At 43.9% G+C, this 18,301-nt stretch overlaps 1 protein-coding gene across 2 annotated transcripts in view; it reads right to left on the bottom strand.

Moving 5' to 3' along the window:
* cep170aa (centrosomal protein 170Aa) overlaps nt 1-18,301 on the bottom strand; it is a 65,941-nt gene that overhangs the window by 40,274 nt on the left and 7,366 nt on the right. For both annotated transcript variants that reach the window (XM_014179957.3, XM_014179965.3), the window contains exons 2-3: nt 14,542-14,701; nt 4,358-4,447 (exon numbers count right to left, since the gene is read on the bottom strand). In XM_014179957.3, the coding sequence (XP_014035432.1) occupies nt 4,358-4,447; nt 14,542-14,646 (195 nt within the window). In that variant the 5' untranslated portion in view covers nt 14,647-14,701. The remainder of the gene's footprint in view (nt 1-4,357; nt 4,448-14,541; nt 14,702-18,301) is intronic.

The raw sequence follows: 18,301 nt of genomic DNA, 5'->3' as shown, positions 1-18,301 counted from the left end.
ATTTGAACATCTTGGCCATGTTCTGTTATAATCTCCACCCAGTGGCGGTTCTAGACCATTTCAACTGGGGGGGCCAAGCTGGGACCAATTGTACTGTTAGAGGAGCCAGTTACATTAGATGTTATTGTTGTCATATCGTTTCCTTCCCTGCATTGCAGGCATTAGCAGGCAAAAGACCATGTTCATAATCATCATCGTTGCCACTGTCTAATAACGGATGTAAAAAAGAACGATAGTAAAAATGATTTCATACTCCACATTTAGGGGGGCCACAAGGCCCCTATTCTTTTTACTTTTTACCCCAATTGGTAGTTACAGTCTTGTCCCATCGCTGCAACTCCCGTACGGAATCGGAGAGGCGAAGGTCGAGAGCCATGCATCCTCCAAAACACGACCCTGCCAAGCCGCACTGCTTGCTTAACCTGGAAGCCAGGCACAAGGAGTCTTTAGAGCACGATGGGCCAAGGGAATCTCGGCCGGCCAAACCCTTCCCTAACTCAGGTGACACTGGGCCAATTGTGCGCCGCCTCATGGGTCTCCCGGTCACGGCCAGCTGTGACACAGCCTGGGATCGAACACGGGTCTGTAGTGACGCCTCAAGCATTGAGATGCAGTGCTTTATACCGCTGTGCCACTCAGGTGGCCACTATTTAAAGTCACTCTAAAAGAGAAGCAGGGTTAAATTGGGTAATTGAAATCTTTGCTTAGAGGTTGTTACAATGTCTATTTAGGAGATGCAGTTATGACTATAGACTAGCTGTTGTTATTATCAGGATTTATCAGAACAGTGTCCTGGACAGACAGATTGATTATACACCTAATAAGTCATACCGCTGACTTTCCTTATGATTCAAGATCTATCCTAAAGATGAGCAAGATGTGCAGGTCATTCAGCAGTCAGGCTCTGATTGTCCCAGCATGGGATGGAGTGATACTTCCTGTCGCTACGGGCCCTTGGACGGCGGGGGAGGAATGCTGGAGCATGATTCAGGAGAAAGAGGTTATGACTTCAGCTTCCTGCCTGAGATAATGTGTCACAGTGGTTCCAAGCTAGTGGGTTAGCCTACACACGGAGTGATTTACACACTGAGCCATCAGCAGAACTAGGCCTAACTAACACATTACTCACACCATGTGGCGGGAAGAGCACTTCAACATGGTTTTACTCTGCCGTGAAAAGATCATGGTGTAGAATATGGGCACGTCATATGAGAATACATTCTGTTAATGCCATGTGAGCAAATTTTATTAGCCTAGAGATGAAGCACTTAAAGGGAAACTTCACCGCTCAACACTTTGGGGTGTTTTTCCAGTCTCCCTTCATAGTTATGAATGATAAGACTGTGTTTCAGACATAATTATGCACTATAGGTGTATTTTCTATTTTCACACTGGGAGAGTTCAACCACTGACATCATTGATTGTTTGAGCCTGCTGTCTGATCTAAAAATGAATGGAGTCATGTTTTGTAGCAATTATTGTGGCCTTTGGGTTTCGCCGACTGCGCGATCAAGCTAGCCGCTTTGTAAAGATTACAGCCTGACGGGAGCCCTACTTCCTGTTCCCACCCTTAAAGGCAGGCTTTTCCAAATGGGGGAGGTAATAGTTTACAGGCTCACAGGAGCTATGTTACCGTCTATCCGGGATTGCTAAATAATTAGCTACAGTGGTTGCTTCTGACGATTCATCTGTTTTTGAGATGTCTCATATTCTTCACCATGCTGCTACAGTAGGAATATAGATAGTGCACAATGATTTCCCATGAATGTGTGATAGCGTTTTCTTATTTCTCTCAAAGACAATACCGCTTGGATACAAAGATGATGACTCTGAAGAGATGTTTAAGGTCCCATAACAACAATCTCCTGTTGTATCAAAGTGACTCCGAATACCTCACTGCATCACCCAAACACACCGTATGCATGTATTCCCTTTGTAGAACTGTAGTATCTATTAGAAGCGTTAGTGGTATATTTTTCTTCTACTGTATACGTCATACATTGCCATAACTGTTCCTGCATACTGCTATGTAAACTCGCCTCGGTCTCCAGAGCTAATCAACTTTGTCTTGAATACAAGCCATGTCTACTTACAGTATTTGCTATATTGACAGACTAATCTACTGTTTTATTGAAACATGTTAACTTGCCAACAAATGTAAGTGCAAATGCTACTCCAACTCCCTGCATCATTTGTTTTAGCAGTAAGACTGAAGGTAGTTGATCCAAATACATTTCATGAATATTAGAATGAACTGATCCAGAAGTTGAAGTCAACTCTTTATTGGTTTCTTATGCAGCTGGAATCATTTAGTCACTTGTCAGTACAGTTTAAAAATATATATAAAACACCATTATATACATACTGTATGTACAACAGCTAGTGTAGCAATATCTATACCACAACGCAGTTGTGCGCATACTGGGCATTCTATATTATACTACAACATCAGTCTAACTGAATATGGATGTTGTGTTGGTTGAATGTTCCAGGCAGGTTCTAGAATGTTCTTCAGCTGGTGAACCTCTTCTTGTGTAGGGTAATGGCAGCTGGTTTTGCAGACTTTTGCGCTGTGGCGATGTTGGCAGGGATGTTGGGTTTGTGGGGCTGTGACTCTGGGTCCTTGTAGACAACCGTCTGGTTCTTCCTGCACTCCACAGCCAGGTGGACTAGCCTCTCATACACTTTCTTCACCACCCACTGCTTCGACCTCTTGCAGAAGATTTGTTTGTACTGCAAGTCTCCTGGAAAGATATGAAGACTGATCATGTGGATGTGTAACCATAGAATAAACCATGTTAATCTGTAAACAAAAAAGGGTACAGTAGACTGGTATGTGTTTTGTTACACTCAGAGTCAATAATGAGGCATTGAACTAGGCTGGGGGGGGGGCTTGACTTGTTGACAGTCTAGTCGTGTATTGTTGTGTATGAGCACCTACAGCTGTGCAATTGAGTTGAAAAGCACTGCCAACAATATAGTGAATAGGCTAGAAGAGTATACTAACACCCCTCTCCCCATGCCAAAGAACTGACTGCAAGGGTGGGAAATGTTTTAAGAGCACTTGTCTTGTAGACAGTTCAGTGTATTGGTGATTTTGCTTTCATAAATACCTTTGGCTGTCCTGGCTTGTTTTAAAGTCAGATCATGATGAGTTTGAGCTATTTCAAGGCTGAAATCTTTCTTCCAATGGGTCTACAGGCTCTGTACTAGTAAAACTGGTGTCAATGTGTGTCATCAGCAGCCGGATTAGTGTGTAGAGCAGTAAGTCAGTGATTGGCCAACATTTTACAACTGTTTCTCCACCAATACACACTTAAACAAGGTACTACATCCACCCACACCCCTCATGTCAATAGATCTAACTTTCACACACAATACCCACACCCAACTGACACCAGTCAGTCACTCACACCATACAGTAGAAGTTGCAGCCTACAGTACTTGTAAACACACCAACTACGACAACACGACACAGACTATGTTTATGCCTAGCTCCAGTATATTTATTTGCTCATCATGGAGTCATGGAAATATTTAGTAGATTTTAGAAAGTGACTTACACTAGTTCCTGGTGCTGAGCTTGATGTTGATGCCTCTGCATATGTTGATGGGATCGGACTCTAAATAGAACACAGTCACATTAGCCTCTGCGGTAGTTACTTAGCTAACGTAAACTAACGAAGCTAACGTTTGCTTGCAAAGTTACAAATCACATCACCAGATAGCAGCTGGGTAACTACATTGATATAGTTTGGAATGTCTAGCCAGCGTATTATGAAAGCTAGCTATCTAGTTTTGGTTTAGATAAACAAATAAAGTTCAATGCTAGCTAGTTAGCTAGTTATCGTTAGCTACGTTACCTTAGCTTGACCTCTTTTCTGCTGCTCTGATGTTGGCGGATCGGATGCCTTCCTCTTTGAAGTGAAGGGGAAAATCGATGGAATAGCATCACTTTTCAACATTCGGTCGACATGGCAACCCCATTAGTTGAGACTTCAGTTCCGTTTCGAGAACCCTCTGGCTGAAAGTGCTGGCTACAAACACAGATATTTCTCACATCAACTGGATCCCCCTCCGCGGGGTGGTACTACGTCCTGAAATCGATATGAATTCTGGATTTTGTGGTTTGCTTACAGCCCGAAAATGTAGCTGGACCGTTTCTACTGGTGAGATGCAGAAACGCTCGTATTTGCGTGTAGTGAGGAAATTCAAAATGTTTATGACACATATGATATGTTAATAGCACATTAATGGACATATATAGTGAAATGGAGCAGCGGTGAAAATTCCCTTTAACCCCTGACCCCTTTACATCTCTTCTCCTCCCCTACCTCTTCACCCTCCTCTCACTCACCCCGTTCAGGCTGCCAAGGTCCTTGACTTTGTGCTCATCGCTGGTTAACTCGTAGTTGATGACTGCATGCTGCTTGTCAACACTCCGCGACTGTAAACACAAACACAACAGTAATGGTGTTACACATTGTTTGATTAAAACTTGACATCAACGCTTATCTTGGAAATGTTTTTGACATGAGATAACAGAGTGTGCATGATCATATCAACATCCAATCATGCAGCAATGTCAGTGTTTGAAGGAGGAATAACATGCATTGTTAAAGTCAGATTACATTTTTGAAACACAGAGGTATATACTGTATATTTCCATTCATAATACTTTATTTTAATTTTGTATATATACTTTTTAAAATAATCACAAACCCTAGATAGGTGCAGTGAAACATGTTGTTTTAGAGGGTCAGCCTTAGTAGTACGGCGCCCCTGGAGCAAATTAGGTTGAAGTGCCTTGCTCAAGGGCACATTGACAGATTTTTAACCTTGCCGGCTCGGATATTTAAACCAGCAACCTTTCGGTTACTGGTCCAACGTTCTAACTACTAGGCTACCTGCCACCCTTTTTTACAAGACAGTTAGGCCCTGTATTATTCTCAAACAGACAGAGATGGAAGCACAAACACATATAACACAATATGTAGGGGGGAGTGGAGGGAGGAGGCGAGATAGTTAGTTTCGATGTTTTACCATCTCCCGAGAGCACACTATCAGCTCTATAGAGTTTGATTTGAAACATCTAGATATTGCAAACTTTAGGGAATGTTTCAGGGATGTACACTAAACAAAATAACACTTTCAGCATCTCTGGATTCAATGCCAAATTCCAGTCATAATTCTAATTGTCATGAGTGATGACATTTAGAAAATGTGAAAATATCATGATCGGACTATGGATAAAGGACACATGGAGAATTCTTTCACAGAGCAGATACTGTATTCTGATGCCATATACACATTTGTTGAGGGCAAACCTTCCCCTGTAGATTAGGTTTGTGATCAAACAAGATCAAACCAGATTAGACCAAGAGACTAGTGTCTGTGACACAGTACATACCACAGCACAGGGACTAGACACATACAATACAGAATAGAGACGAGACCTTTCTGATATCGCTCTAGCCAAGCAGCCTAGGTCTGAGTAATATTGTCTGTTTTGAATACCAGTCAATTTCAAAGCTGTAAGGGAATAAGTGTGTTTGCATGTTTATATGTTTAACTGCCGGTATGGCTAAGTGATGTGTGACAGATATCCTAACTTCACACAAATCTTCCATATCGAATGCGTGACCCAGGCTGGCAAAATTCTGGATCATTGCTACTAACTTCAAAGCATACAAAGCCCTCCTTTCGGCAAATCTGACCACGACTCCATTTTGTTGCTCCCAGCCTATAGACAGAAACTACAACAGGAAACGCCCGTGCTCAGGTCTGTTCAACGCCCGTGCTCAGGTCTGCCTCAGACAACAACATTGATGTATACGCTGATTCGGTGAGCGAGTTTATTAGCAAGTGCATCGGTGATGTTGTACTCACGGTGACTATTAAAACCTTCCCCAACCAGAAACCGTGGATTGATGGCAGCATTCGCGCAAAACTGAAAGCGCGAAGCACTGCTTTTAACCTCTATGGGCTAGGTGGGACGCTAGCGTCCCCCCCGTGGTGCACTCCATCAACAGCAGGTGCATTTCAAGAGCGGCAAATTTGAAACCAAATAAATGTCAAAATTCACATTTTTCAAACATACAACTATTTTACACCCTTTCAAAGATAAACATCTCCTTAATCTAACCACGTTTTACGATTTCAAAAAGGTTTTACGGCGAAAGCATAAATTTAGAGTATGTTAGGACAGTACATTTACAAGAGTTGTGTGTAATGTTTTGTCAATTCAAAGACAGGGTCACCAAAACCATAAAACCAGCTAAAATGATGCACTAACCTTTTACAATCTCCATCAGATGACACTCCTAGGACATTATGTTAGACAATGCATGCATTTTTAGTTCTATCAAGTTCATATTTATATCCAAAAACAGCGTTTTACTATGGCATTGATGTTGAGGAAATCGTTTCCCTCCAATAACCGGCAGTCAAGTCAGCATCACAAATTAAATAATTAAAATTAGAAAACATTGGTAAAATATTATATTGTCATTTAAAGAATTATAGATTTACATCTCTTGAACGCAATCAACTTGCCAGATTTAAAAATAACCTTACTGGGAAATCACACTTTGCAATAATCTGAGCACTGCGCCCAGAAAAATACGCGTTGCGATACAGACTAGTCGTCATGTTGGGGAGATCTAAAATCGAAAATACTATGTAAATAATCCATTACCTTTGATTCTCTTCATCAGATGTCACTTCCAGGTATCACAGGTCCATAACGAATGTAGTTTTGTTCAAAAAAGCTCATCATTTATGTCCAAAAATCTACGTCTTGTTAGCACATGATCTAAGCCCGCCGGACTTCACTTCATGAACGAGGGGAAAAAATATATTTACGTTCGTTCAAACATGTCAAACGTTGTATAGTATAAATCATTAGGGCCTTTTTTAACCAGAACATGAATAATATTCAAGGTGGACGAATGCATACTCTTTTATAACGTATTGGAACGAGGGTACCCAACATGAACTCGCGCGCCAGGTGTCTAATGGGCCATTATCGTTCCATGGCTCTTGTTCGGTCAGATCTCCCTCCAGAAGACTCAAAACACTTTGTAAAGGCTGGTGACATCTAGTGGAAGCAATAGGAAGTGCCAAAATATTCCTCAGCCCCTGTGTTTTTCAATGGCATAGGTTTAAAGGTAATACAACACATCAGGTATCCACTTCCTGTCAGAAAATGTCTCAGGGTTTTGCCTGCCAAATGAGTTCTGTTATACTCACAGACACCATTCAAACAGTTTTAGAAACTTTAGAGTGTTTTCTATCCATATATAATAAGTATATGCATATTCTAGTTACTGGGTAGGATTAGTAACCAGATTAAATCGGGTACATTTTTTTTATCCAGCCGTGCAAATACTGCCCCCTAGCCCTAACAGGTTAATCAATGCAAGGCGACCAGAAACATGACGGAATACGAACAGTGTAGCTATTCCCTCCGCAAGGCAATCAAACAAGCTAAGTGTCAGTATAGAGACAAAGTAGAGTCGCAATTCAACGGCTTAGACACGAGACGTATGTGGCAGGGTCTACAGTCAATCACGGATTACAAAAAGAAAACCAGCCCCGTCGCGGACACCGACGTCTTGCTCCCAGACAAACTAAACAACTTCTTTGCTCGCTTTGAGGACAATACAGTGCCACTGACATGGCCCGCTACCAAAACCTGCAGGCTCTCCTTCACCGCAGCCAACGTGAGTAAAACATTTAAATGTGTTAACCCTCGCAAGGCCGCCAGCCCAGACGGCATCCCTAGCTGCGTCCTCAGAGCATGCGCAGACCAGCTAGCTGGTGTGTTTACAGACATATTCAATCAATCCCTATCCCAGTCTGCTGTTTCCACATGCTTCAAGATGGCCACCATTGTTCCTGTTCCCAAGAAAGTTATGGTAACTGAGTTAAACGACTATCGCCCCGTAGCCCTCACTTCCGTCATCAATAAGTGCTTTGAGAGACTAGTCAAGGATCATATCACCTCTACCCTACTTGACACCCTAGACCCACTCCAATTTGCTTACCGCCCCAATAGGTCCACAGACAACACAATCGCAATCACACCGCACACTGCTCTAACCCATCTGGACAAGAGGAATACCTATGTAAGAATGCTGTTCATCGATTACAGCTCAGCATTTAACACCATAGTACCCACAAAACTCGTCATTAAGCTCGAGACCCTGCGTCTCGACCCCGCCCTGTGCAACTGGATCCTGGACTTTCTGACAGGCCGCCCCCAGGTGGTGAGGGTAGGAAACAACATCTCCACCCTGCTGATCCTCAACACTGGGGCCCCACAAGGATGCGTTCTCAGCCCTCTCCTGTACTCCCTGTTCACCCATGACTGCGTGGCCATGCACGCCTCCAACTCAATCATCAAGTTTGCAGACAACACTACTCTGGTAGGCTTGATTACCAACAACGACGAGATGGCCTACAGGGAGGAGGAAAGGGCCCTCGGAGTGTGGTGTCAGGAAAATAACCTCACACTCAACGTCAACAAAACAAAGGAGATGATCGTGGACTTCAGGAAACAGCAGAGGGAAAACCCCCCCTATCCACATCAAAGGGACAGCAGTGGAGAAGGTGGGAAGTTTTAAGTTCCTCGGCGTACACATAACGGACAAACTGAAATGGTCCACACACACAGACAGCGTGGTGAAGAAGGCGCAACAGCGCCTCTTCAACCACAGGAGGCTGAAGAAATTCAGCTTGTCACCAAAAACACTCACAAACTTTTACAGATGCACAATCGAGAACATCCTGTCGGGCTGTATCACCGCCTGGTACGGCAACTGCTCCACCCACAACCGTAAGGTTCTCCAGAGGGTAGTGAGGTCTGCACAATGCATCACCGGGGGCAAACTACCTGCCCTCCAGGACACCTACACCACCCGATGTCACAGGAAGGCCAAAAAGATCAAGGACATCAACCACCCGAGCCACTGCCTGGTCACCCCGCTATCATCCAGAAGGCGAGGTCAGTACAGGTGCATCAAAGCTGGGACCGAGAGACTGAAAAACAGCTTCTATCTCAAGGCTATCAGACTGTTACACAGCCATCACTAACATTGAGTGGCTGCTGCCAACATACTGACTCAAATCTCTAGCCACTTTAATAATTAAATATCGGATGTAATAAATGTATCACTAGTCACTTTAAACAATGCCACTTTATATAATGTTTACATAGCCTACATTACTCATCTCATATGTATATACTGTACACTATACCATCTACTGGATCTTGCCTATGCCGTTCGGCCATCGCTCATCCATATATTTATATGTACTTATTCATTCCTTTACACTTGTGTGTATAAGGTAGTTGTTGTGAAATTGTTAGATATTACTGCACAGTCGGAACTAGAAGCACAAGCATTTTGCTACACTCGGATTAACATCTGCTAACCATGTGCAATTTGATTTGATTTGACATCAATGCATGATTTACACAATTGTCAACGTATTGTAAGTGCACAGATCTCGAATGAAGCGAGAGAAAGAGAGAGGTGGCCTGCTGGGAGCTTCATCTCCAATCCCATGCACCTAATCTCTGTGTGCCACACTGCATGTCTTATAACAGGGCTTGTTTGATCTGGCCTGACTCTGTAGTAGAGATACAGCCCACCTACAACAGAACAGTATCTCCCAGTTCCCACACTACAGAGGAGACGAGCCATATCGAGTATCCATACAGAGACAGAGAGCTAAAGCACCCACACATAGGCATACTGGAATCTCGTCTTTTCCATCTCTGTTCAGAGCATGAAAACATTCTATGTGATTCAGGAGAATGAAGGGAGAGCGATTGTCTACAAAATCATGCATGTCATTGCTGAATTTGAAGTAACTAAGTGTCATGGTGAAAATGACTTGTTTTTATAAGTGACAAATACACTGCTCAAAAAAATAAAGGGAACACTTAAACAACACAATGTAACTCCAAGTCAATCACACTTCTGTGAAATCAAACTGTCCACTTAGGAAGCAACACTGATTGACAATAAATTTCACATGCTGTTGTGCAAATGGAATAGACAACAGGTGGAAATTATAGGCAATTAGCAAGACACCCCCAATAAAGGAGTGGTTCTGCAGGTGGGGACCACAGACCACTTCTCAGTTCCTATGCTTCCTGGCTGATGTTTTGGTCACTTTTGAATGCTGGCGGTGCTTTCACTCTAGTGGTAGCATGAGACGGAGTCTACAACCCACACAAGTGGCTCAGGTAGTGCAGCTCATCCAGGATGGCACATCAATACGAGCTGTGGCAAGAAGGTTTGCTGTGTCTGTCAGCGTAGTGTCCAGAGCATGGAGGCGCTACCAGGAGACAGGCCAGTACATCAGGAGACGTGGAGGAGGCCGTAGGAGGGCAACAACCCAGCAGCAGGACCGCTACCTCCGCCTTTGTGCAAGGAGGAGCAGGAGAAGCACTGCCAGAGCCCTGCAAAATGACCTCCAGCAGGCCACAAATGTGCATGTGTCTGCTCAAACGGTCAGAAACAGACTCCATGAGGGTGGTATGAGGGCTCGACGTCCACAGGTGGGGGTTGTGCTTACAGCCCAACACCGTGCAGGACGTTTGGCATTTGCCAGAGAACACCAAGATTGGCAAATTCGCCACTGGCGCCCTGTGCTCTTCACAGATGAAAGCAGGTTCACACTGAGCACGTGACAGACGTGACAGAGTCTGGAGACGCAGTGGAGAACGTTCTGCTGCTTGCAACATCCTCCAGCATGACCGGTTTGGCGGTGGGTCAGTCATGGTGTGGGGTGGCATTTCTTTGGGGGGCCGCACAGCCCTCCATGTGCTCGCCAGAGGTAGCCTGACTGCCATTAGGTACCGAGATGAGATCCTCAGACCCCTTGTGAGACCATATGCTGGTGTGGTTGGCCCTGGGTTCCTCCTAATGCAAGACAATGCTAGACCTCATGTGGCTGGAGTGTGTCAGCAGTTCCTGCAAGAGGAAGGCATTGATGCTATGGACTGGCCCGCCCGTTCCCCAGACCTGAATCCAATTGAGCACATCTGGGACATCATGTCTCGCTCCATCCACCAACGCCACATTGCACCACAGACTGTCCAGGACTTGGCAGATGCTTTAGTCAAGGTCTGGGAGGAGATCCCTCAGGAGACCATCCGCCACCTCATCAGGAGCATGCCCAGGCATTGTAGGGAGGTCATACAGGCACGTGGAGGCCACACACACTACTGAGCCTCATTTTGACTTGTTTTAAGGACATTACATCAAAGTTGGATCAGCCTGTAGTGTGGTTTTCCACTTTAATTTTGAGTGTGACTCCAAATCCAGACCTCCATGGGTTGATAAATTGGATTTCCATTGATTATTTTTGTGTGATTTTGTTGTCAGCACATTCAACTATGTAAAGAAAAAAGTATTTAATAAGATTATTTCTTTCATTCAGATCTAGGATGTGTTGTTTAAGTGTTCCCTTTATTTTCTTGAGCAGTATATAACACACCATTCACACTCACATAAACCTACTGTAGATATACTGTATCTACAGTATTGTAGAGAACACAGCATGAGAGACTGTTTCCTTCATTAATTTTTTTATTTCAAACATAAACATAATGCTTTGATTTGACTGTTACTAACTACAAGAGGCCTAGTTGGGAGTGGTCCATATTTGAGTCTGATACCCTTGGGTTGGGAAGCTATGCAACGGATCTTAAACCCGTACATTGCTGAGATACCCATGTGACAACAAGACTGTGGCCGTAAAAACAGTCACATGGCCCAGACCTCTAGGCGTATGTTCCGTTGGCAGACTCACACTAAACAAAGTACCCAGTCTTCTCCTCTCTTTCCTCCAGGTCATCAGAGAGACCCACACAAGAAAAGAGGATCCCTGTTTAAAAGACAGCCTCCTTGTTCCTTTCATTCCAACCCTGATGATTTCAGCAGTAACACGTTTAAGTATCTTGCTGGCACTCTGATCTGTTTGTTTTTTAGAATCCATTTAGCACGGTACCTTCTAACTTCTATTGGGGATGTGCTGATGTATTAATGACCTGCTGCTTAATTATAGACTCATTAGTAGACAGGGACAAACTGAGGATTGCTGAGGTTGAAGGAGGACTTCTTGATTTGTGTCTCCAAGAAAGTGTATGTGAAGCCTGAGTTTCAAGTGTCTCAGAGTTAAGGAGCAGTGGTATAGTGGAGGGTAAGTAAATGCAGAGTACCCAAGATTTTATTTTTGCCCAACAGTTTACCCACATTTGCAGAAAAATACATTGTAAGTATAGGGAGTGTTACTTTTTTCACCGTGACCGGTGATCTGAGTTTACCCACCATTTTTTTTACCACTATCTACATCACTGTTAAGGACTGAAGCATTGTCGGTATTGCCACACATACACTACAGGCAATTCAGTTACTTGTAAATAAATGTACTCGTTGTACAGAGTCATGGCTGAAAAAGGGACAGGCACTAAGTAAACTTGGCCAGTGAGTAATCAACTATTTAAGTTGGCGTGGAAAGTCTAATTTAGTTAGATTCACAGAGTTGACGTCAAGGAGCACAGAATGTACATGTGTATCGTTGTAATGTGACACTTTTTGAAGAAGGATTGTTCTACAACCAATAGTTGTACAACCATTGCCGTTGCTTTAAAATCTATGTCAAAGGCCTAGATTCAATCCGTAGCGCTGAAGATCCACGCTGTAGCGCGATTGAAATGTAAAAGTAATTTCAAATTGAGCCAACATATGCAGCGCTTACTGTGAATGCAGTCTCCCCAAACGCGGGAACATTGAATCTTCCGCGATACGGATTGAATTGAGCCGTTTTCTCATAAGTATTATATGATATACTGTTGCTACACCACACCCATTCTCTGCGCTACACTTGGCAATGAAGCAGCCACTCTACTTCCTATGGAGCCAGTTCAGTCAGGATAGATCTAACTCAGGAGGTATCTGCCCCACTTTCTATAAATATCTCTGTCTGGGACTTTCTCTCTCACACTTTCATGCGTGGACACACACGTACACGCACACGCACACGCATACACACACACACACACACACACACACACACACACACACACACACACACACACACACACACACACACACACACACACACACACACACACACACCCACACACACACACACACACACACTCGCACACACACACAATGCCTAGAGTGAGGTAGACTACCATTCCCATGCAGCATGCCCTCCCTGAGTACTCCTAAACAAAGCCCAGTCAGTTACTATCAGTCTTTATACTATTTCTCCTGACTTCTGTAATAACAACAAATGCAGGTCTGTGTGAGGTTAGTGGCTCACAATTCTCCAATTGTCTGAATTACCTCATGAGGCAATGTGACAACACAGAACCAAAGAGGCAGAATAGAGGGGGATAAGAGGTTATATAATCAGGTTTCATGTGAATATTCAGGTTATGACAGTTTTCAGGGAGGGCTTCTCCTTAGAAGACACCCTTGCTGAGTCCTGCTCAGATGTCAAGCCTGGTACTCTGCTGAGTCCTGCTCAGATGTCAAGCCTGGTACTCTGCAGAGTCCTGCTCAGATGTCAAGCCTGGTACTCTGCTGAGTCCTGCTCAGATGTCAAGCCTGGTACTCTGCTGAGTCCTGCTCAGATGTCAAGCCTGGTACTCTGCTGAGTCCTGCTCAGATGTCAAGCCTGGTACTCTGCTGAGTCCTGCTCAGATGTCAAGCCTGGTACTCTGCTGAGTCCTGCTCAGATGTCAAGCCTGGTACTCTGCTGAGTCCTGCGTAGATGTCAGGGCTGGTACTCCATGGGGTGGTAAAATGAGACCCTAGATAAAATAGTACTAAGAATGACACAGCTATTCATGCATAAATTAAATACTTTACCCGTCTCAAAACTTGCAAAGCTCAGATACATTATTCTCAGGAGATACAAGCTTTGTAAAATAGCATTATAAAAATGCACATATCACATTTAAACTGAACAACAGGGTTGTCCAAAAGGCAGTAAGCTTGATGCATTCCCTTCCTCCTAAAACCATGCAACATAAGGGTCACTAGCTGTGTTCACATGACCTAATCCCCAGGGGTTAGAGGTCATGCGTGTGATATAAAGAAGGTGCTCTCAGCCATATCACTTTCACAGCGGCAGCAGCCTGCTTAGCTGCGCCAGGCGTAGCCTCTGGAAACACCAACAGCTCCACTAAAAACAAAGGAAGTTGTGTATTTAAACCAGGCTGCCTGTGGATATATCATATTGCCATTGTCTGATTATGTTGCATGGTGTTTCCTTAGATACAGCCCCCGCCCAACATATCAACGTTTATCAAAATGGTCAGATCACTCCTGGGAGCTAGCATATAATGGAGAAAAATAATAAAAGACTATGATACTTTCAGCAAACAGTCTGTGAATCCCAAGTAGTCATTAATTCAGGTATGCTCCATGTCTAACAGTATGAGTACAGTGACTGGGGTTGTGTTGTGTTGAATCAAGTTTATGTTCTAGCAGTTGGAGCTGTGCTCACCTGCAGCATGAGCTCGCAGTCGTCTCGCCCGACAAAGATCATCTCCCGGGGCAGACGGTGGCGAGTGCCCCCGCTGCTCACCAGGAACCATGATGTGAGACTCATCTCTGCTCTGCTACGGCTCGATGCTACTCACTCCCACCTCCAACCCTACGTCATCCTGAGAGGGAGAGAAGGAAAGACAAGGTGGACGAGGAAGAGAAAGGGAGAAAGAGGGGTGGAAAAAGAGTGATTGAGGAAAGAACTAAGAAAGAAGAAGTTAAATGTATTTACAAAACAGCTATTCTTAAAAATGTTCTTGCATCTGAAGTAGCTGTCTGGTTTGGAGTAGCTGTGTGTTGACGGGCGCTTGCACAGTCTGGGAAAGCTACATCCTCCCTAGCTGTGTCTGCCCTGGCTGGCCCTGATCATTGCCAGATGCTACAGGAAGTGATGTAAGAATCTTGGCTGAGCATGAGCAACCCACCCTAAAATGTTTTTTTTCTACTTCTTCTGTTGGGCTAAAAAGGAGGTCAGACAGAGCAGTTCCAAGTTCCAACTGCTTAGGGCTGGAGAAAATAATCAAGCAGCATAACTGCCTGACGTATAGACCTGCTCCTCCATAACCTCTTGAAAGTGTCACAAAAGTCACAACACTGTGAATCATATTCAATTTACCATGGCTATAGAAAAAGTACCCTACATACCGCTGTTAGTTCCATACTCCAATACGCTGCATTTAACTGCTTGTTTAAATAGAAATGTGAGGCTACAGAGTGTTGCATGCTGACACCAGAAACTGGAAGAGCTCAGTGCCATTTTGCAGCCTTTAAGTAACGTCAGAGGATAGATTAAACACAGATTAAGGAGCTAAACTGTTATCTCTGATCTCTTAAGTAAGTCTACTTAATAAATGCCTATTCAACAATCCTCAAGTCAAACTTTAAGATTTGACTTGCACACGCATTTCTTGTGGTAGGCAATGAGGCTGCACGAAGGACTAATACAATGAGCGCAGCAAGACCAAAATCCTTTTTTCATGCACGCATGCATATAAACAAAGGCATTGAAACAAGAGCCAAGTGGCCGTGACAACGTGACAGTCTCTCTTCACACTTCATGTTTTGGATACACATGGCTTGTTGCCATACACAAAAAAGGACTTGGAGAAGAGACACTGTTCTCCTGCTCTGCCAAATATTGTATCTTGGGTGCTAAAGCTGGTAGATCTTTCTCCCTCACAATCCCTCAGTCCCCCATGCACACATTAATGGTGTATTATTATGAGAACATATTGTGTCTGAGTTATGAGTGCCTCTCCCACGTCAGAGTGTCTGCAGAACATGAGAACAGATTATATTATGTCCGCTTACAGATGAGCCTGTAAACCAGGGATCATCAACTAGATTCAGCCGCAGGACCATTTTTTATTGAGAGGATGGTCAGGGGGCTAGAACATAATTAGAAGTAATTTGCCAATTGACCGCAAGAAGGCCAAACAAATATAATATTTTACTAAAACATCATAATTTAAAACCTTGGCTACATTTGTATACGATCACATACACTCAGTGACCAGTTTAATAGGTACACCAGCCCCTTCACGAAAATTGCTCGCGCCTACATACAGTGATTCACGTAGCCGTGGCTTGCTATGTTAATCAGGCAACAAGGCATTCAGTTACTGATCGATTGAACGCTAGAATGGGCAAAACGAGTGACCTAAGTGACTTTGAGCGTGGTATGATCGTCGGTGCCAGGCGCGCCGGTTCCAGTATCTCAGAAACAGCCGGCTTTCTGGGCTTTCCCGCACGACAGTGTCTAGGGTTTACGAGAATGGTGCGACAAACAATAAACATCCAGTCAGCGGCAGTCCTGTGGGCAAAAAACAGCTCATTGATGAAAGGTCGAAGGAGAATGGCAAGAATCGTGCAAGCTAACAGCTGGGCCACAAATAGGCAAATAACGGACCATTACAAAAGTGGTGTGCAGAACGGCATCTCAGAACGCACAACTCGTTGATGCTTGTCACGGATGGGCTATTATTGCAGCAGACGACCACACCGGGTTCCACTCCTGTCAGATAAAAACAAGAAGAAGCAGCTCCAGTGGGCAGGCCGTCACCAACACTGGACAATTAAGGAGTGGAAAAACACTGCCTGGTCCGACAAATCCTGGTTCCTGTTGTGTCATGCTGATGGCAGAGTCAGGTTCTGGCGTAAGCAGCATGAGTCCATGGCCCCATCCTGCCTAGTGACAACGGTACAGGCTGGTGGCGGTAGTGTAATGAAGTGAGGAATGTTTTCCTGCCAAACATAAGGTCCCTTGATACCAATTGAGCAATGTTTCTATGCCCAGAATAATTCAGGCTGTTCTGGAGGTAAAGGGGGGTCTGACCCGGTACTAGATGGGCGTACCTAATAAACTATCCACTGAGTGTATATCCCACTATTATGAGTGGGAATACTTTAGAACATATTTCCAAAATGAAAATCACTTGGAGCGTAATAGCTGGTGCTTTTAGAGTCTTATGTCTAACAATAGAATTTTTTAAAGAAAACTTGGGGGGCCAAATAAAATCTTCCACGGGTCACCAGTTGGGGAACCCTGCTGTAAACTATTCTCCCTCCCCTCCCCTGCCTCTCACAGACACTATTGTATATGACGCCTCTACCATGACCTCTCAAATTGTATTGTTATTTGGTGGTGTGTTCATGAAAGAGCGGCATTAATATTTGATCATGTTTCACAGACAAACCCCTGGACACACTGATTATTCCACGGAATGGACAGAATGAAATAGTGTTCTAGGTTTTATCTGGGATGGGTTTTGAATTACTGTACCAAAGGCATAGAAAGAGCTTATTGGGTGCACATCCTGCACAATAAGTTTTTTTTTATTGTAATATTACCTGCCGTTCAACATTTTGTTCTGTATTAATAGGCCTTCACATTGCTTTGGATCAAGTAGAATATTTGTGTGCATGCATCTGCTTGCCAGTTGTCTCCCATTTCACAACATTTTAATGAATTTCTGAAATTTCCCCCAAAACCTATTGCATAACAGCCCAAGTAAGCATGTGTATCCTGTACATACGAAAAATAAAACATGAAACTTTAAACCATATAAAAGTTATATCCTTGTTAGAGTATGTTTCAATGTCAAGTTATTTGGTAAAAAGAAGATTCATATCACAAAATAATTGCGATTAAGAATGAAGGAAGAGCATTTTCTGTACATGTATAGAACGACTGTAGCAGGATAACATGATAATAGTGTGAGGTGTTTCTCCCCTGTGGAGCCCAGGAATCAGGGGCCTAGCCACAGTGGAGCCATTAGTCCAGGAGAAACCAAGGCAGAATCCAGGGATATGGAGAACGTAACGTGGCACAGCACAGCCAGAAGTCTCAGTACAGGACAACCAGTGTAAAGCCTTCAGTTAATCCCACATAAAAGAGTCTTCACAGTCCTTATATTCCCAGCTGGGGAATATACTGGGTTAGGTCTGTCTGTCTGTATCTCTCCTGCAGCACACATGCAGCTCTGACAGGACCCAATCCCTGCTAAATGACTAACCTACAACCCACAACCCACCGCATGCATGCCAATGTTCATTTGTTATTGGCTTCAAATGGTTGGATCTGAGGGGGAGAATGTTTCAAAGGTTGAGACATGAGGCAGGCCTGCAAGCCAGGTGGATCTCTGGCAGAGTACTCCTCTACAGTGCAGAACTTATGGCACTGATACCGTACAATGAGTTTGTCTTGTTTGTAATGTCCT

Source organism: Salmo salar, chromosome 28 (assembly GCF_965601325.2).
Source record: "Salmo salar chromosome 28, fSalSal1, whole genome shotgun sequence".
NCBI classification, from domain to species: domain Eukaryota; kingdom Metazoa; phylum Chordata; class Actinopteri; order Salmoniformes; family Salmonidae; genus Salmo; species Salmo salar.
Note: the sequence above shows the minus strand (reverse complement) of the source record. Positions and strands in the feature narration are given on the sequence as shown.